Below are 21,044 nucleotides of genomic sequence, written 5' to 3'. Positions count from 1 at the left end.
CTTGGTAGAGGCCATTCTGTGCCTTGTAAGGTATTTAGCAGTATCCCTAGCCTCTAACCATTACATATCAGTAACATCTCTTCCTCCCCAGTTGTGATTACCAAATGTAATCAAATGTCTCCTGGAGTGGATAAAATCATCCAGGTTGAGAAGCCCTGAGCTAAGGTAGGGGACACATTAAATAGAAGATGCTGAAAAGCAGCATAACATTAAAAAAAGGATTATGATGAGTACACCCGAAATAGGCAAATACAATCTCACTGCTAAAGTTGTAAGCTAAAAGAAGCAGAAGATTTTATTTTATTTCATTTTATTTTTGTGGTGCTGGGGATTGAATCCAGGGCCTTGTGCATTTAAGGCTAGCACTCTACCAATTGAGCTATATCCCCAGCCCAGAAGCAGAAGGTTTTAACAATGATAATGATGCTTTATATTTTTTAATGAGGAAGAAGTGAATTCCCAGAGATGGCATCTCAGAACAGAGAGAGAGAGAGAGAAAAGACCATTGAAGGATACAAAGTACATTCAGGAAGGGGGATCTAAATTGGATTTCTCAGGGACATTAATATCTAAGATAAGGAAGTGATTAATAGGAGTCACTATAGGAACAGAGAAAACTCAGAACAGGCAGAACTTTGAAAGACAAAATGTTCTTGGAGTAAATAAAGGCTCTAATGTGCTCAGATAGGAGAGCTTGAGGGCAAGACCAAATTAACACATAAACCTAGTTTTGCAGATCTTCAAAAAGATCTGTAAGCTTGCACACAGTAAGGTTCACCATGGCTTCTAAGTTTAACTTACTTAACATCCTTCTGTGGGGCTCCAAATTTATTTTTCTTGCACAGGACTTGGCCATGATATAGTCCCACCAAGGCTTTTGATTCTTTGGTCAATGCCAGCTCTCCAAATTTCTGAAAAGTAAACAACAAGAAAAGGTAGAAATTTATAGTCTGAGTGACTTGGATTCCTTTGGTTTGTTTTTCTCTGCAGAGCACAGGTGGTATTCATAACACCTCGGTTTCCCAGGGGTGTTCAGGAGACTCAGTGGTGGCTATGCTGTCTCCCACTGATTTTTTTTTAGATGTTGATGAACCTTTATTTTGTTCATTTATTTATATGCGGTGCTGAGAATTTAACCCAGTGCCTCACACATGCTAGGAAAGTGCTCTATCACTGAGCCACAACCCTAGCCCTGATTTTTTTTTTTAAATCCTCATCCGCAGCATGTTCCGACTAATGCTTTCAAACAAAATGCTATTCCTTCTAGTTACGATTTCATTATGGAGAGCAAGTTCAAACATCTGTAGACCACCAGTATTTTTTCAGCATCAACTTAGCTCTTGGATTCTTTTTTTCTAATATTTATTTTTTAGTTATAGGTGGACACAATATCTTTACTTTATTTTTACATGGTGCTGAGGATCAAACCCAGTGCCTCACACATGTTAGGCAAGCACTCTGCCTCTGAGTCACAACCCCAACCCCTAGCTCTTGGATTCTTTAAAGCAGAGATGTAGTATTCTTTGTCACAAAACTATGTCTCAGAGCCAAACAGGCCTTCACAAATGTCTCCAACTGCTTGATTCGAGTTGGGAAGAAGAGGCCCAGACATATGAACTGACTCTGCTGTTTAAAGCCATACTACCTCAAAATGGCAGAAATGGAACTTGACTCCTAAGTCAACTCCTAACTCTCTAGTTCTTTTTCCACAATATTAGGCTGCCCTGCAAGATACCTACCACCACTTTAAAAAGTATATCAATTTAGGGGTTAATAGCATAATTTTTAGAGTCAGGGTTTGACACAATTGGGTTTGAGTACTGGCTCTGAAAAATGGCATAGGCTTGTAATCCCAGCCAGGCAGAAGACAGAGACAGGAATATCTCAAGTTCAAGGCCAACCTCAGAAGTTTAGTGAGACCCTTAGGAACTTATTAGCAAGACCCTGTACCTGTGCTACTGTACCCAGCCTACCTTTGTTTTTCACTGGGTATGAGACATTTCTTTTCATTTTGTAATCACCAAAAAGAAGCTGGGCTTCAACATTGCATCTCTAGGTCCTAACAGGTACTCTTATCAATGTATTCATTTTGCCACCACAAATCAGCTCAAATTCAGAACAAAACTATTCAAGTGCTGGGCACGGTGGTGCATGCCTGTGATCCTAGCTACCAGAAGGCTGAGGCAGGAGGATCACAAATTGGAGGTCAGCCTGGGCAACTTAGCAAAACCATTTGGAAAAAAAAAAAAGGTAGAGTACCCCTGGGTTCAATTCTCACTACCACAAAACAAACAAAACACAAAAAATTGTCCAAGAGATTCATTCTGAAATGGTTATAACTCTGCTGCTATTCCTTCTAGTTATGATTTCATTATGGAGAGCAAGTTCAAACATCTGCAGACCACCAGTATTTTCTCAGCATCAACTTGTTCACTGAGAAATGACAACCACTGAAGAAAAAGATATATTAGGCTTTGAATATTTTTTTTCCTACTTTAAACAGAGTATTGGATCTTTGGTTTCCCTGCAATAAGTAATAAAAAATTGGAAGGAATGAACTTTACCTGTGATTCAGCAAGATAACCAGCTTCACTCCCTTGCTCAAGTCCAGTTTTTACAACCTAAAAAACACAGAAAGCACTCGTTCATGGTTGGAATAGACTAGTGAGATGTCCAATAATGCTTAATAAAATTGCCAGTATTGGTAGGCTTTTCCAAGAATAGGTCAAAAATCTAGATTTATGGGAAAGTACAGGACTGAGTGCCTAGCTGCTCTAGACTGGCTGAACTCTCCATCTCTGAGGCTACTGATGAACCTGGCATGAAGCCGAAAAGAAGAGAGAGTTTCCCTTACTTTTACAAATGTAGGCAGACACTCAACTTCTACTCTCAGCCCTTCTCTCTTTATGCTTTCTTCCTCCAATGCATTATCTAGTTTATCACATTCATATGAACTCTATGAAATTCTACTTCACATTGGGGTAAGAGCTCTCCTAAGTACAATGGCAAATACAGAAGATGAAGAAATGACCCTGAACCCAATCACCATCATTTATGGGAGCGACAAAATTAAAACAACAAACTAAATCCATATTCCTAATCCTGACTTCTGTCTAAACCATTCTTTGAATTTCCCATAACATCTAAATTTAACACATCAAAATTTAATTTATAATTCCTCTTTGGCAAGTTTCTTATTACTTCTGTAGTTTTTAACTTTTACTGTTACATCTCAGGGTCTTACTCAAACTTAAAGCCTAACCTACCAAGATAGTTGGCTAATTCTCTACTACAATATAGTAGAGAATGCTCTACATTCTCTCTCTCAACATTGACTTTTACCCACTACTGTGAAAACAGCTTTTTATAATTTATGGAACAAAGGTAAAATTTGTCAATTCATAATTGCCAACATTCTAAAATCCAGTTTCAAGTTACCTTTCTTCAGATATTTCACTTCTCACCTTTAAAAGCTGGTTTCATTAAATGCTCGTTAAAGAGGCTCTCATTTTCTAGCTCCCAAGATTGTTCAAAATGCCCAATGCACCTGACACAACTTTCCCTTCACCTACCTGCCACTCATTTTTTAGAGCTCAGGTCAGAGCCCTTCCTCATCTCTCTGGCTCACAGTGATTGCTCCTTCCCATGTGTCCTTAGTGTCCTCTTGATACCTACCATTACTCTTGAGCTGCCTTATGTCTCTTCCACAGCTATCTGCCTCCCCACATGTATATGTTTAATCTCCCTCACCCAGATTGTGAGATGAATATAGGTATGGGATCATATTTCACATTTTATTTTATTTTTCTGCAGTGTTGGGGACTGAATCTGGGGCCTTATGCATGCTAGGCAAATATTCTACCAGTGAGCTACACCCAGCCTGTGCTTCATATTTTATGTAATTTGGTGCCTTCTGCTCAAAATATATTTGTTGACTGACCCATTCTCCCATTGTGAAAGTCTTCAATTATATGCTCTCTTAATCCTCTTAGACTTAGATAAAAGAGTTCTAAATTTCAAAGTCTACCTTAGACAGGTTTTTTAATCTTGTGACCATTTTAATTATTCTCTTGGATCTTTTTTACATAACATTTTCCTTAATAATTATAACAATGGGGAACCAGGCACAGTGGTGCATGTACATAATCCCAGCGGCTTAGGAGACTGAGACCGGAGGATTGTGAGTTCAAAATGAGCCTCAGCAATTTAGTGAATCCCTAAGCAACTTAGTGAAACCCTGTCAACTTAGCAAGACCCTGTCTCAAAATAAAACATAAAAAGGGCTGGGGATGTAGCTCAATGGTTAAGTACCCCTGGGTTCAATCCTGATACCAAAAAAAAAAAAAAAAAAAAAAAAAGTGATGGGAAGTCTCTGAGGAATTTTAGGTACTGATAGTAGTTCTGACTAAGGATAGAATAACCATCACTTTTGTGTCAACTACCTCATTATTCATGTATAATATTTTACTGGCCTTGTTTTACTGACAAGACTTAGGATTCTTTTCTGCTTTCCTGTTTTCTTACTCACAGATTTAAACTCATCAACCGAGGAGCATATCTAACACTGTTTTCCCAAAATACTTCATTTTATGACTCCTTCTAGCTTGTCACATTCTTCCCTTACTGTGTAAGTATTTTAACAGCAGACTTAAGAACTTCAGTACTGACATCTGTGGTCTAAAATGGCAATGTATGTTCTCTATAAAGAGAGAAAATATGAGAAAGTTAAGAGTACGGGTGAAGAAGACTCACATCAATTATTTTCAGAGGGGCAGGATAAAGGCCTTTTGTCTGCTTTCGCACTTTTTCTTCCACGGTTTTGTAGATCTGTCGTCTAACAAATGGAATAGTCATGGCGTATGCTGTCATTTCTGTAAGGTAAAAATACTTTTAGATACTTTTGCAAAAAGTATAGCTCCCTTGTTAGTTTGTCCTGTACACTCCATAAAAATGTAGTAATTCTAGCTACTTTGAAAGAACTATTCTTTAAACACATGATCTAAACATGCCTTAATTAGTTGATAAATGTTAAAGCTTGGCCTTGGGTACAGGCATGTTTATTACACTATTATAGTATCTACTTTTAATATTTAAAATTTTCTTATTTATTTATTTATTTTAAAGGCTTTAGCTGACAATTTTAAACTTGTCTCTAGAGCAGAGCCATGAAATCCTTTAAGGTTGACTTTACGTTTACAGTAAATAATGTACTCAACTTCTTTTTCATTCTGAATCTACAGCAAATAAAATAAATGCCCAGGGAGGAAGTTTTGCCTTTGTTCTTTACAAAGATACTCACTTTCCATCAATCCCTTGTTTCTCTTAGGAGAGATCTTCTTATCAACTAGTCCATTGGCAAAAGTAATTGCAACTTCTTCTAGGTATTCAATTGTCCGTTCCTGTGGAGGTTTTATTCCTGGTCCTGTAAAAATGAACACAACAGGCTGGAGTGCAAGAGGATTTAGATGAGTCCCAGCTAGGGAAACACCTAGGCATGCCAAAACCAAAGGCTCCAGCACAGAATGACATTTTAGACCAGAGACCAGTAGGTGGCAGTCAAGAACTGTGGACTCAAAGAGGGGAAATACACTAAGCAGAGGTGAAGCAATGTGCTCAAGGTAGAAAACAAGGCCTTGAACCTTTCAGTCTGACTTCCACTCCTATAGGATGTAGTATGTCTTGTGTGCTGGCACTATTGCTGCAAAACTGGGAAAAAAATGAATAAATTGCAAAATAATTTATAAAGATACCAGAAAGCTGTGGATTCACAAGGTCTATGTAAACTAAAATTCCAGAAAGGGAAGAGCCTTCCTTAGGTAAAGTGACGATTGTTGGTCATTTTTTTTGGAGGGGATATGTGATGCTTTGGGGCATGGGCTGAAGCTGAAGCATGCTACTGCGGGTCAAGTGAAACCATCAGTTTCTGGTGATCATGTACACCATGGAGGAAATCACATGCAAAGTCAGTTCACATCATGAATATTTTTTAGAGTTCTAAGCCAGTCAGGAGACTTGAAGGGGCTAGATCAGAAAGGAAGAGAGAAATCTCTCACAGTGTCATGATGTTTAGGACACAAAGTACTTCTACAGAGAAGGGGATCTGTAAAAAATATGCAGCTGATTGCCCACTAAAGGCATTTGCCAAATTTGAACCTAATGGAAGCAGGAGACTAGAATGAGGCCCAGGCTGGGTGGGGGGTAATTCAGTGTAGAATGTATACTTACTACCCACTGGATTCCATCCCTGGCACCCCACCCCCCCAACAGTGAGGCTCCAAAATCCAAAGAAGGGAATTTATGGGGCTGTGAAAACAGACACCTACCAGGATCTCAATCTAAAGCGTTCAAGAACCCCACTGGAGGAGGTGGCTGTGGTCTAAAAAGCAATCTCATACAGTCTGTGGCACTTAGGACACATAATTCTAATAGAGGTAGGAGCTTCAACAAATACACAACTGATCTCTTCCTTACAACATTTGTCTTGTTTTGAACCTGTGTGGGGAAGGAGGAAAATGAACCAAGCCCAAAATTTCTGAATGGTAAAAATTCATTTATCCAAAAAGTCATCATGCAGTTCTAATCCTGCAGGGAGGCCAAGGCAACTGAGATCTGTAAGTAGAACACTGGAAAGCAGGCACCACACAAAAGGGATCTTATGTAGGAGCTCCTCAAAACTTTGGCCAAGTAGTATTCTGTACATGCATGAGAGGAAAGTATCTGAGGCCAAGAAAAGAACCACCACAGAGGTACAAGAAGAAGCCAGATAGAAACAGACTCAGAAATGAAACAAAAGGTAGAATGAGCAGATACAGTGTTAAAAAGGCTACTGTAAAGTTCATGCCATATTCAAGAAGGTAAAGTAAACCAGGAACAAAATGAGAATAAACTGAAGAGATAAAAGTAAATCAAACGCTACTTCTAAAACGTGGGAAAAAAACCCTAAAATGAGTAATATACAGCACAACAGATAGTATTCTAAAGGAAAAAAAGACCAGAAAACTTGATTACATGCAATAGAAAATAGCCAGAATTAAAGAACAAGAAAGCAAAAAACTTAGAGCTTCATTTTGGGTCTATGTCAAGTGATCTAATGTGAAACTGGAATCTTCAAAATGGGAGACAGAGAAATATTTGAAGAAGCAACAGCCAAAGAAGTTTCCACTAAGGTAGGAGGATCATAAGTTTGATGTTAGCCTTAGCAATTTAAAGAGGTCCTAAGCAACTTGGCAAGAACCTGTCCCAAAAGCAAAAAACAATCACACACACACCCAGAATGCTTTATCCCTTTTAAATCTTTTTTTTTTTAAAAAAAACATAATTGTCTAAAACAGAAATGCCATAATTGAGGAATTTGTAATATACATAGAAGTAAAATGTATAACAACAAAAAGCACAAAGGGTAGGAAAGAATGAAGGTAAATTCTTTTAAGGTTTTACACCATAAGTAAAATGACAGATCATCTGAAGACAGACTGAAGAACCAGAACAATGTTGGTATACAGTAGACAAAGGTATTAAAAGATTTAAGGAAATTGAGATGTTAGAGTAGATTTATGACATGGGATCTGCTCAGCCACCCTTCTTGGGTTAGAGGACACTCCTTTTACACCGCTGCAAGGAGTATGTTTACGAGGGGAGGCCCTGCATCCTTGAACAGCTCTCTGGTTGTTTTTCTTGGTAGGTCACAAATTGCAGGAGGAGCTGCTACTGTCAAATGGAATCCCTAAATACAATGGGGAATATGGGATTCCAGGGTAGCAGGGGCCAAGTAGCAGCACTCAACTGCCAAGCCAAGGTGGGCATGGTTACTGTAAAGGGTAGAAGAGCCAAAGCAGTAATCAGAACATTCTGACTGGCAGAGACCTATGGTGTTGGCTACTTGATCATGGTATTCTTAGAAAAGAAACAGATGGGCAGTGTACTAAATGTTTACTTCTCGTCCCTGTCCCTCGCGGGTGGTGGAATTTGGGTTTCCTCTGCGTGGAGTGAGCTGGCTGTGACCTACAGCTAAGAAAAGAAGGTGGCCAAAAAACCCCACACTACCCAGGAAATAATTTTAGAAAATGGGGAACAGCTGCCTCTTCAAGTTTAGGGGTTGAGCTTCCACACTGGAAAGAGAGAGAGTGAGAGCCTGCAAGGTAGGAGGTGGGCTGTCCAGGCCCAGTGGGTTACGCCCAATTCCGGAGCTAGGACAGCAGCCTTCCTAACCCATTGAAGACTGAGGTCACGTGCCTTGCATAGTTCATTAAGTGGGAGGAACCACAAAAATGACTCACAATGTCAAACCAAAATCTCCTTGGTTCAAGGCTGAGTAAAGACATTAAATAGCTTAGGAGTGGCTTCCCACATTTACTTGTTTTGGATAAGCAGAATTATTCTAGGTCTAGTAAATAGAAGTGTAACTTGAATCACCAGAGTCAGGGGGTCCTCAATCAGTTCCCACAGATGAGCCAGTTCATGGACCCACTGAAGGGTTTGTGAAACCTCTTGAATGAAGGGGAGGCTATGTCCCCTTGAGAAGATTTTATTTTTTATTTTTTCACTAGTCTTCCCCCAAGTACCTATGGTCATTTGCCTTGGGAAAAGGGAAATAACCAAACTTTGGGGAGATCACTTTATACTGGCTCTGAACTGACACTAATTCCAGCACTGTGGAACCCTATTATTGGTTCTGTGACTTGAGGAATAAGTGATCTTATGATGTGAAAGCCTCTATAACTGTCTCTACCCAGAAAACAGTAAACAAAAGTATTACCACAACCCTGGAGGGACTGCAGAGATTTGTGCCACCCTGAAGGACTTGAAAGATGGAGGGTAGTGATTCTCATTGTATCCCCATTCAATTTGCCTATTTTGGCCTGTGCAGAATACAGATGGAACGACAAGGGTTTATTACAGTCTTAATCAGGAGGTAACTGCATTGCAGCTGGTAGTCCATATGCAGTCTATTTGCTTAGCAAATTAACACAGTCCCTTTGTACCTGGTAATGCAGTTACTGATCTGGCAAATGCCCTTTTCCTTAGTACATATTGGCACAGAACCTAGTTTAGTTTCAGCTAGCAAGGCCTGCAGCTAGCACTGTCCTTCCTTAGGGGTAGGTATATCAACTTTCAGCTAGCTAGCACTGTCCTTCCTTAGGGATAGGTATATCAACTCTCCAGGCACATATCACAATTGAGTCCACAGAGATGCTGATGGCCTGTTACAAGACATTCTGGATCATTATACTGATGTTATTGTGCTGAATGGATCACATGAACAGGAAGTATCAAAAGAAATCCCACAAATGAGTGAGGTGTGATGTTGCACACCTGTAATCTCAGCAACTCAGGAGGCTGAAGCGGAGGATCACAAAGTCAAAGCCAGCCTCAGCAACTTAACAAGGCCCTAAGCAACTTAGTGGGAACCTGTGTCAAAATAAAACATAAAAAAAGGGCAGGGGATGTGGCTCAGTGGTTAAGCCGCTCTGGGCTCAATCTCTGGAACCAAAAAAAGGAGGGGGGAGAAATCCCACAAATATTTGGGGCCTTTGGGGTATGTTAAGACATTCCTTTTAAGGTGAAGGATAAGTTGCTGCATCTGGCCCCTCCTACAAAAATAGGTACTACATTTGGTGGGTTTTTATGGATTTCTGAGACAATATATTACTCATTTGGGTATGCTACTCCAGTCCATTTACTTAGTAACTAAAAAAGCAGCTAGTTTGAGTGAGGCTCAAGACAAGATAAGCTCTTCGGCCATTTGGGCCATCTGACTCAAACCCGATGGTGTGAGAAGTGACAGTGGCAGAAGTGATGCTATTTGGAATCTTTAGTAGGCTCCTGTGAATGATCACAGTGTGAGTCCTTAGGATTTTGGAAAAAGCCCCACCATCCTCTGGGAATAATTACTCTACTCTTGGGAAACAGTTTTGGTTTGCTAGTAAGCCTTAGTAGAGCTTAAGGCTTAACCATGGGCCATCAAGTTACCAGTAACCTGAGCTGCCTATCATGAAATGGATGTTGTCTGACCCACTAAGCCAAAAAAAGCTGGGTGTGAAGGTAGTGCTCCATTATCTAATGAATATGGTACACAGGAGACTGTGCTTGGACAGACCCTGAAGGCAAAAAGTGCGTGCAGAATGGCCAAAATGACCACAGTCCTTACTCCTCCTTCCCCTAGTCTGCACCTGTAGCCTCATGGGGAGTTCCTTACGAACAGCTGACTGGGGAAAGGAAAACTCAGTCCTGGTTTGTAGTTTGTTCTGTGTGTTATGCAAGCTGCACTCAGTTGTGGATAGCTGCCACACTACAGTCCCTTTCTGAGACATCTCTGAAAGACAGTAGTGAAGGATAACCTTTCAGTGGGTGGAGCTTTAAACAGTATACCTGATTTGATCATTTTGACGGGAAGGTAAAATGGCCAGAGTCTATACTGGCCGTTAGAGTCTACACTGCATATACTATGCATACTTATAGTCTATACTGAGCCATAGGCTGTGTCCAATGGTTTGGCTGGATGGTTGGGAACTTAGAAGAAACCTGGATGGAAAACTAGTGACAATATATTATGGGATGAGTTTTGTCCTCTCAAAATTTGTACACTGAAGCTCTAATTCACGTATTACAAAATGTGACTCCATTTGGACATGAAACCTTTAAAGAGGTGAGGGACTCAAAGTGAGACTATTAGGGTGGACCTGACCCAGTCAGGCTGGTATACTTATAAGAAGAAATGTGAACACACACAAGAGACATGAGGGAAGTGCATAAACAGGAAAGATCATGGGCAGGCACGGTGAGAAGGTATCATCTGCAGGCCAAAGAAAGAAGCCTCGGAAGCAAAAATGCTAACATCTGACCTTAAGCTTCTATTTTCCAGAACTGTGAGAAATAAGGTTCTGTTGTTGAAGCCACCCATCTGTGGTATTTTGTTCTGGCAGCACCAGCCAACTAATACACGTGGACACCTGGGGAAGAGTACGTAGACAGACCTCTCTGAACAGGCAAACAATGTGAAAATATTTGTGACCCATATGAATACTTGCAAAAGGGTCACCTCAGCAGAGAATTCGAATTATCAAGTGGATAGGATGACTTGTTCTGTGGACACCAGTCAGCCTTTCCCCAGCAACTACTGTCACTGTCCCTTGAACACAGTGGTTATAGTGGAAAGTAAGGAGGTTATGCATGAGTTTACTAGCAACATGAACCTGCTATAGCGTCTGTCAAGTGCCCAACTGGCCAGCAGGAGAGACGATAGGATGACTCCCCAGAATGACCAGGCAGCTCTCCATTGACAGGTTGATCACACTGTGTTGCTTTTGTCAAGGAAAGGAGAGCACGTCAATTCTTACTGGAACAGAAATTGTGGCTATGAGTTTGCCGCCCTGGTTTGCAATGCGTCTGGACTTAGAATACCTTCCCCACCACCATCACCACACAGTACTCCTCCTGTTCAAGAAATTCACTGCATAGTGATGAGGTGCAGCAACAGGCCATGACACAAAACACAATGGTTTTTATCATATCCTCCATCATTGTGAAGCAGTTGGCTTACTAGGACAGTGGAATGGACTTTTTAAGACTTAGTTACAAAGCCAGTTAAGTAGCAATACTTTGCAGGGTTAGGCCAGTGCCCTCCAGGATATATATAAGTCAGCCTCCTATATGGGGCTATTTTTCTGATAGTCAGGATTTTGGGGTCCAGGAATTTGCACAACCATAACCTGTGATTAGACAATGGAAAACTACAACAACTAATTCAAACAGAACTGCATGCGGCCTAGACCTTTAAGAATGAAGGTCATCCTACCTGGCAAAGAACCATGGAGAGCTAAGATGTTTCCTAAGGGGAAAGGGAATATGGCATGGGAAGTGGAATTACTGTCCTCCCCACACCCACATGGTGTGCAGCCAGCACATCGCAGTCCCTAAGGGAGGTGCAGTCAGGGACTCAGGGCTCCTAGGCTCATATATATTTCCATTACTGGCCCAGAAACCTCTACTCCTACATCTCTTTATATGAGGCTTCCTTATTGAGGAAAGAAGGGAGAATCTTAAGACACTCTTCTTCCACACCCAGGTCATCCCCTTTCCCCAGGGTCCATAAAGCTGCAGGAAACTTTTTTTTAGGGCTTCCTTAATAGTGAGATGGCCCTTATGTGTGAATCCATCTGACCCTCCTTCCAAAAAGTGAATGGAACAGAGAGGAGGCTGGTGCTTTCTCCAGTTCTAACCTTCTGCATAAAATATGGAAATAGTGATTAAAGGCTTCAGTTACTTTCATTTTAGCTTATTACTTTAATTTGCTGCTCCGGTACTTGACAGCTCACTCTTCTTTCTACCTGAGCTGAGCTCTAGATAGAAATGTATCATACACAGGCTAGTTGCATTGTTAGGTGGAAGAATGACTTAATTATTGTCTTTATTTGGGGATAAAGTATGATTAAAGGAGATATGCCTTTGTATCAAATTGATAGGAGGTGGACTATGTTAGTTTTCCAATATATCAATTTGATTAGACCATGATTGTCAGTTCTTTAATAAATGCTAATCTAGGTGTTGCTATGAAGATATTTTGTGCATTAAAGATCATAACAAGCTGATCAATCATTAATATCAGAAATTAGAGAGGAGGCAACCTTACAGAGTACAAAGATTAGTGTTGGAAGAGGTGACACATGTCAGTAATCCCAGTTACTTGCAAAGCTGAGGCAGAAGGATTGCAAGCTCAAGGCCAGCCTGGGCAACTTAGAAGAGATCCTGTCTCAAAAAAAAAAAAAAAAAAAAAAAAAGGCTAGGGTTACGGCTCAATAGTAGAACACTTGCCTAGCATGCATGAGGACCTGAATTCAATCCCCAGTTACATTAAAAAAAAATTTTTTTTAATAGTAACAAGGAAGTATTATGAATAATTTCATTGAAATAACTTTGGTAAGTTAATAGACTTCTTTGAAAGACATCTACCACAGCTCACTCAAGAAATGGAGACCCTCTCAGTAATGGGGAAAAGAAAGGAAAAAAAAAAAAAAAAAAAACATGAACAGTTCTTTATTTTGAGGAGTGGGGGGTGGTAACTGAGGATTGAACCCACAGGGCTTTTACTACTGAGCCACATCATTAGCCCTTTTAATTTTTTATTTTGAGACAGGGTCTCACTAAATTGCTGAGGTTGGCCTTGAACCTGTGGTCCTCCTGCCTCAGCCTCATGAGTTGCTGGAATTTTAAGTGTGCCCAGACTATATTGATTATTCATTAAAAAAAATTAATCTGCAGGTAAAAGCTTTCCCAGAAAACTTCAAGTCCTTATGATTAACTAGTGGTAATTCTATCAGATATTTAAGAAAGAAATAATTTTAATTCTACATAAAATCTTGTAGAAAATTAGAGGAACATTTCCCAACTCATTATATGATGCCAGAATTACCCTGATACCAACACCAAACAAACAAACAAACAAAAATCACACAAAATAAAATTATCCCTGAGGTTGGCCTTGAACTCATTATCCCTCAGAACCAGATTAAAAAAATCCTTTATGAAACTTTAGCTGATCAGGCCTAGAAGTACTGCTTGTTAGTATAGCCCTACCATGAGCAAGGCCCTGGGTTTGATTTCCAGAACCATAAAATAAGCTGATCAAACCAGTAATCTATAAAAAGGATGATGTACCATGTTTAAGTGGAGTTTATTCCACGAACAAAAGGCTGGTTCAATAGTAAAATATCAGTGTAACTGACATTATTAACAGATTTTAAAAAATAGATTATCTCAATAGATGCAGAAAAGGCATTGGACAAAATTCAACACCCATTTTGTACAAACTATAAGTAAAAGGTAACTTCTTCAACATGATAAAGGGCATATATGAAAAACCCATATAGCTAACAACATACTTAATTGTGAATACTTTCCCCCTGAGACCAGGAACAAGTTAGTATTTATTTTCACCATTTCTATCCAATACTGTACAAAGGTCTTTGCCACTGGAGTTAAGTCAAGAAAAAGAAATAACCAGCATGTAGATTGGAAAGGAAAAAGTCAAACTACATGTAGACAAGATGATTATCTTTGTAGAAAAATTCTTTGGAATCCTCAAAACAAGTGAATAGAACAGTTTAACAAAATCACAGACTACAAGGTCCAAAATTCAACTGCATTTTTCTTTTTTTCCCCCAGTACTGGTAGTTGAATCTAGGGATACTCTATCACTGAGCTGCATCCCCAGCCCTTTTTTTATTTTTTATTTTAAGACAAAGTGTTACTAAATTCCTCAGGCTGGCCTCAAACTTTTAATCCTCCTGTCTCAGCCTCCTGAGTGGCTGGGATTGTAAATTTATGCCACCCCACCTGGCTACATTTCTTTATACTAGAAATTAATGAGAAACTCAAGTAAAAATAAAGTATAATGGGCTTGAGGTGTAGCTCAGTGTTAGAGTGAGTACATTCAATCCCCTGCACCAAAACAACAACAAAAACAAAGTTAAGATTTGGGCTGGGGATGTAGCTCAGTGGTAGAACATGTGGCTTGCATGGGAGAAGTCTTGGGTTTAATCTCCAGCATCAATAATAGCAACAAAACTGTATAAAAAGTATAGTGGCCTGAAAGTATGAAATACCTACATACAAACTTAACAAAATGTGTGCAGTTCAATGAGAAGTACAAAAACACTTCTGAGAAATTAAAGACTTCAATATGCAAAGATGATTGATAAAACAATTCAATATTTTAAAGACATCAATGCTCCCCAATTTGACATACTGAACCAATGAATTCTAATCAAAACTGTAGCTGGGCCGGGCACGGTGGCACATGCCTGTAAACCCACTGACTGGGGAGGATGGCAAGTTTGAGATCAGCTTCAGCAACCTATTCAGACTCCTGTGTCAAAATAAAAAAACAAAAGGGGCTGGAACTCTGATTCAGTGGTTAACTGCCCCTGGGTTCAATCCCTAGTACAAAAAAAAAAAAAAAAAAAAAAAAAGACAATTGTGATATTGGTAGACATACAGATAAGTGGAAACAAGAAATCGGATTACAGATCCAAACATACAGGGTCAACTGATTTTTGACCCACATGTCAAAGTAGTTCACTTGGGAAAAAATGGCCTTCTCAACAAATGGTGCCAGGGCATTTGGATACTCATATGCAAAAAAAAAAAATAAATAAAATAAAAAATAAATAAATTCTGTCCTTAGATAATGAAATGCAGAGCCACACACTGGGAGAAAGTAGTTACAAATCACATATTTGATAAAAGAATTGTATTCTGATATATAAAAAAAAAACTCTGAAAATTCACTAATAAAAACTAAATCAAATGAAATGAACAACAGATTTGAACAGAGACTTTCCCAAAAATATATAGAAAGCAAATAAACATGTGAAAGATATTTAGTATCTTTGGTGATTATAAAATACAAAATTACAATGAGGTAATGCTACAATTCTATTAGAATGTTTAATATTAAAAAGATTAGCTATGTAAGGTAGTTGGAAATTAGAACTCTTATATACTGTTGGTAGGAATGAAAACTGATATAATCAGTTTTGGGAGGATGGCAAGTTTGAGATCAGCCTCAGCAAACAATCTGATAGATTCTTAAAAGCCAAACACATATCCAGCCAATCCACTTTTTTGTATTTATAAACATGAAATATATACAATATAAAGACTTGTGGATCAATGTTCATAGCAGCTTTATTCAGAATAACCCCAAACTGAAAAACAACTTAAATGTCCATCATTCAGTGAATGGATAAATCAATTATGGCATATTATACAACAGAATAATACTCAGCAAGAAAAAGGGAACAAACTACTAATACATAAAATCTGGCTAGATTTCAAAAACATTATTCTAAATGAAAGACAAAAAGCTGCATTCTAGCCAGGCGTGGTGGTGCATGCCTGTAACCCTAGCGGCTCGGGAGGCAGAGGCAGGAGGATCGCAAGTTCAAAGCCAGCCCCAGCAATTTAGCAAGGCCCTAAGCAACTCAATGAGACCCTGTCTCTAATAAAATACAAAATAGGGCTTGGGATGTGGCTCAGTGGTTGAGTGCCCCTGAGTTCAATCCCTGGTACCCCCACCCCCCAAAAAAGCTGCATACTAGAAATGTCCAATTTTTTTTGTTGTAGTATTTACATAGCTCCATATATTTATCAAAACTCAAATTGCACATAAAATTTGGTAAAATTATTACATAAATAATATCTCATAATACTGAATTTTAAGAAATACATGATGATGAGGTTGATGTATATAATTCAGAACACTGGGTTTTTCTTTCTTTCTCTCTCTCTCTCTTTCTTATTTTTTTTGGTGGTACTGAGGATCAAACCCAGGAGCACTCTACCTCGGAGCTACTTTCCTATCATTTTTTTTTTTTTTTGTAAACTTTGAGCAGGGTCTTACTAAATTGCTGAGGGTCTTGCTAAGTTGGCTGAGGCTAGCCTTGAACTTGTATTCCTCCTGTTTTACCCTCCTGAGTTGCTGAAATTACAGGCATGGACCACTGTGCCAGGCCACTGATTTCTATTTCTAACAGAAATTGTATGGGAGGAAGCAGCACATAGTAGATGACAATTATTGTTAACAATCTCATGTTGGTTATTTCATACAAGTTTATTGTTAAAACACACTCACAAACACACACAAAAAATGGCGATACAGGTAATTTAAGAATAAAAAATAATGACTTGATTTAAATCTTGTACTCCTGATATCCAAATTATAAAGTAAAATAGAAATCAGGGTAATGTTGAAAATCATTTAGTATTAGTAATTTTAGAAAAAAACTGCATTTCTCAAAATCATGACTCGTTTCCTAAGAGTGTTATCTAACACACTGGAGATGTTAACTCAGAAAATAAGTTACTTTATAAGGCCCAACTTTGAGACATACTAACACTTACCCAGGGGTTCCACCAATTGGTCAACCAGTCCCATTTTCTTTGCTCTGTCTGCACGAATGTTTCTACCAGTCAGCATCATGTCAAAAGCAGCAGGCACACCCACCTAATAAGCAGACAAGGATCAGAATATGGAGGAAAATGAGGGTGACAAATGAGCGAATATCTCAATGCAAAAAGTCAAGCCAGATTTTTATGGTACTTATCAGTAAGTTAAATTTTATGCACTGATACACATTTAGGTTTGGGATTAGATACCTCTAACAGAAGCACAAATGTCTACCTCTTCTTTTATTTAGTAAGTAAAATTTCTGTTTTCCGGAACTGATAAAGTGGAGAATTAATTTCATGTTTCCTAAAAGTATACCCTTAGGTCATTTCAAGTTTCTTTTCAACCATTTATATAATACTTAAAATTTCTATAATGGAACTACAGTGGAGATGCAGAAATCTGATAGTTGTGACAAAGTCTTTAGAAAGAATTTTAGGATTAACAAAAATGTAATTCAGCTAGGGCTTCTTATGTAATACTAGAAAAATGACTTCTAGCAACAAATACCAATAAAAATTAAATGTTTACTCATGGTTTTAAAATCTTTTGATATTCCTATAAAGGAATTTGAAAACTAATACCATAAATCTTCCTTTATTTTTTTTTTTTGGTGCCTAGTTCATATCAACTTCTTTGCTGATAGTATTTCTTTTTTTGTACTAGGGATTAAACCCAGGGGTGCTTAATCACTGAGCAACACTCTCGGCCCTTTTGTTTTTTCTTTTGAGACAGTGTTTCACTGAGTTGCTTAGGGCCTTGCTAAGTTGCTGAGGCTGGCTCTGAATTTGTATTTCTCCTGCCTCAGCCTCCAGAGTTGCTGTGATTTTAGGTGTGAGCCATAATGCCTGGATGCAAAAAGTATTTCTGAAAAGCCTTGTTTTCATTGAAGAATCTACAATGTCAAAAGCTATGAAGTTCAATAGGCCCTCCAGTTTGATATTAAGATTGCTCTGCAGCCTCCAGATCTGATTCTCCTTTCCCTTGTCCTTAAGAATTCAAGGGTTGGGGGATAGGAGCACTTGCCTAGCATGTGCATCATATTTATTATGAAACATAACCTATATTTTGAAAAGATAAGAGAGTACCATGAAGAGAAGGAACAAATAATGCTAAAGGCTCTTATTTATTTCTACCCTTCTTTAGGGACCAAAAAAGGACCTTGATTGATAATTTTAAGTAATTACAAAATAAATATCAGAAATAAAAATCTGTCAATGATTCTAAAATAGCCTTATATGGGTCTAAATTCTATAGTGAATACCTGTATTCATAGTGTTTTGTACAAAAGGAAATAGATCTAAAGGGACACTTAAGTTTTCAGATTCTAAGTTCATGATAGTGGGGCAGGATGGAAGGGAGGGGGGGGGTCTTAAACTCACCATTTTGGGCAGCCTTTGGGTGCCTCCTGCTCCGGGTAGAATCCCCAGCAAGACTTCAGGGACACCTAATACTGTTTTTCTATCTTTTGTTGCTATTCTGTATTGGCATGCAATGGCAAGCTTCAAACAAATGAAAAAATGAATTAGACTGTTGGAAAATGTTAACTTCATAACATCTTAGGATCTCTGAGGGCTAAAGATTATTATAAAGCAAGAAGGTGCCAACGGAATAAACGAAGTTCCTTAGGGTGGTACCTGATGCTTTCTATAATTTACCTTTTCAGCTTTTTCATGCTTTCCCCCTAATTTATTAACCCTTTTGGGTTGTAGGTCTACCTTAAAAACCTTCTCAAAGCTAGAGAATCTTGCAATAGAAAAACACATACATAATTTTATGTGGACCCCAAGTTAAGAAGGCCTGTACTTTAGAGACCTGTCCTTCCAATCAAACAGTTCTACTCAGTTTCCTTATAGGTGCTGCTTACTATGTACTATATGTGGAATGCATTTTCAACCATTTTCTGGTTCGCCAAATTCAGCCCATCTTTTAAGCCCAGACCCAAGTTTTCTTTTAATATTTAATTTTTAGTTTTAGGTGGACACAATATCTTTATTTTATTTTTATGTGGTGCTGAGGGTCGAACCCAGTGCCTCACGTATGCCAGGCGAGCGCGCTACCACTTGAGCCACATCCCCAGCCCCAGAGCCAAGTTTTCTTAATTAACATATGTGAAAATGTCCAGCAAAGAGCCTCACACATGATATATATACAATAAATGTTATTTTCTTTTCCCTTCTTTCTTTTCTTACATGCTTTCTACATACACGAATCTCTTCTCTCCAATCAGGGCACTTGACCACTGAGCCACATCCCAGTCCTATTTTGTATTTAATTTGACACAAGGTCTCAATGAGTTGCTTAGTGTCTTGCTTTTGCTGAGGCTGGCTTTGAACTTGTGATCCTCCTGCCTTAGCCTCCCCAGCCACTAGAATTACAGGCATGTGCCAATGCACCTGGCATCTTCTCTCCAATCTTATATATTTACTATCTTTATTACTCAAAGGAAACTTAAATTTGTTTCTGAACCAGATTTAAAAACATGAATGTGGATCACACTTTTGTATCTTTGCTCTGCAATCTTGAACTTGCTTTTTAGAAATGAAAAGAACCTTGAAAAACACAAATCTCAGTTTATATGTTTACATGTGAAAATATCACAAGTTCGTTTACTTGTTTTATGCCAGTTGCTCTGTCACACAGATTAAGAATTAAAACCTATTCAGAAGTTTAATATGGAAAAAAAGATGAATATCCTCTGAAAATGTTTTGCAAGCTAAGTAACAGCCTTAGGTTTATAGCTGGTGACTCTCACCAATGAACTGGGGTGTCTCAATAACTGGAATACATCTGTACCTCAAGTCCTCCTCCCAAACAGGATCCATTGATGGCAGCCACGACAGGTTTTGGGGACCTTTCAAGTTTCTCAAACATTCTCTGTCCTTCCTGTGATATCTGTGTTGCTTCTTGAGGGGTCTTACAAGAGGCTAACATGCTGAAGTAGCCACAAAAGTGAACAGGAAACAATCAATGATGAAACCACATCTACAGTCTTTGTTAAATACATCATCTACTATATACTTATCCCATCCCACCATATATCAATATTTAGTAATGAGTTTTTAAATACAAAACAAAAAAACACGTTACACAATTTATTTTCATTTCTATAACCAATCATCAGATTATAAAGCTTTGTGTATGAGAACATCACTTGGTTAATATTTTCACTATCAAATTAAACAGCAATCAAAACAACAGCAAAACAACAACAAAATACAAAAGCTCTTAGGTTGTTTAGAGGCATTAAAATTTATTAATTAATAGACCCCCCTATGTTTTTTGGTAGCAGGGATAGAACCTGGGGCATTTAACCATGAGTCACATCCCCAGCACTTTTTTCATTTTTTGAGATAGAGTATTCCTAAGTTGCTTAGGGCCTCACTGAGTTACTGAGGCTGGCTTTGAATTTGCAATCCTCCTGCCTCAGCCTCTGGAGATGCTGGGATTTCAGGTATGCCCTACCATGCCTGGTCTCCCCCAATGATTTTTTAAAAAATCTGTTACAATAATAATGTTGTAGGAAAAGACTACATTTAGTTTTACATGATTTAGCAATTATCCCTTCGATTTTTGTCGGTCTTGCTATGCTCACAAAAATAACATAAAAAAATTTTCAGAAAACTTACTTCTACCTTCTTTCAAAAGGAGGAATTATTAGGCCTAATAATAAATGTTCAAGATAAAAGACAACTTAAAGTTTCCTAAAACTTACTTGATATCAGCACCTGCAACAAAGCAGCCTGGCTTTGATGAGATGAGGACGGCACTTTTGATTTGATCACTGGCCCAGATTTCATTCATTACTTCCATGAACTCTGTTTGTACTTCTTTATTCAGTGTATTTACCTGCCAAGGGAAATAAACCTAAGGGTTTAAATTTGAAATACCAGATGTCTAATATTACCATCAAACGTTTTTTGTTATAAGGAAGAAGGAGAAGCAGAAAACAAACCCAGTAGTTTTCTATTCAGGCACCTTTGGCCAAGTACTAGAACCCCTTCCTTTAAAAACAGGAGGGGAAATCTAAATCATACTCCTAAGAGTTTGAATCACATGTAAGCTACAAATAAGTTTACAAATATTTATTGGCAGGGAA

General features: G+C 38.5%; 1 protein-coding gene and 1 long non-coding RNA gene across 2 annotated transcripts in view; one reads left to right on the top strand and one right to left on the bottom strand.

Annotated features, from left to right (window-relative positions):
* The window catches only part of HADHA (hydroxyacyl-CoA dehydrogenase trifunctional multienzyme complex subunit alpha), a 41,833-nt gene that overhangs the window by 12,333 nt on the left and 8,456 nt on the right, over nt 1–21,044 (bottom strand). Inside the window, exons 4-11 of the mRNA XM_081264667.1 lie at nt 20,661–20,794; nt 19,742–19,880; nt 18,328–18,447; nt 16,900–17,002; nt 5,300–5,422; nt 4,753–4,871; nt 2,565–2,621; nt 802–911 (exon numbers count right to left, since the gene is read on the bottom strand). Of these exons, the coding sequence (XP_081120793.1) occupies nt 802–911; nt 2,565–2,621; nt 4,753–4,871; nt 5,300–5,422; nt 16,900–17,002; nt 18,328–18,447; nt 19,742–19,880; nt 20,661–20,794 (905 nt within the window). The remainder of the gene's footprint in view (nt 1–801; nt 912–2,564; nt 2,622–4,752; nt 4,872–5,299; nt 5,423–16,899; nt 17,003–18,327; nt 18,448–19,741; nt 19,881–20,660; nt 20,795–21,044) is intronic.
* LOC308632518 lies at nt 5,431–13,442 on the top strand. The gene is made up of 2 exons (XR_014018549.1): nt 5,431–9,081; nt 9,124–13,442. It is a non-coding gene; the product is annotated as an uncharacterized lncRNA (long non-coding RNA).

This window comes from Spermophilus citellus (assembly GCF_964194105.1).
Source record: "Spermophilus citellus genome assembly, chromosome: 13".
NCBI lineage: Eukaryota > Metazoa > Chordata > Mammalia > Rodentia > Sciuridae > Spermophilus > Spermophilus citellus.
This window is presented reverse-complemented; position numbering and strand designations above follow the sequence as displayed.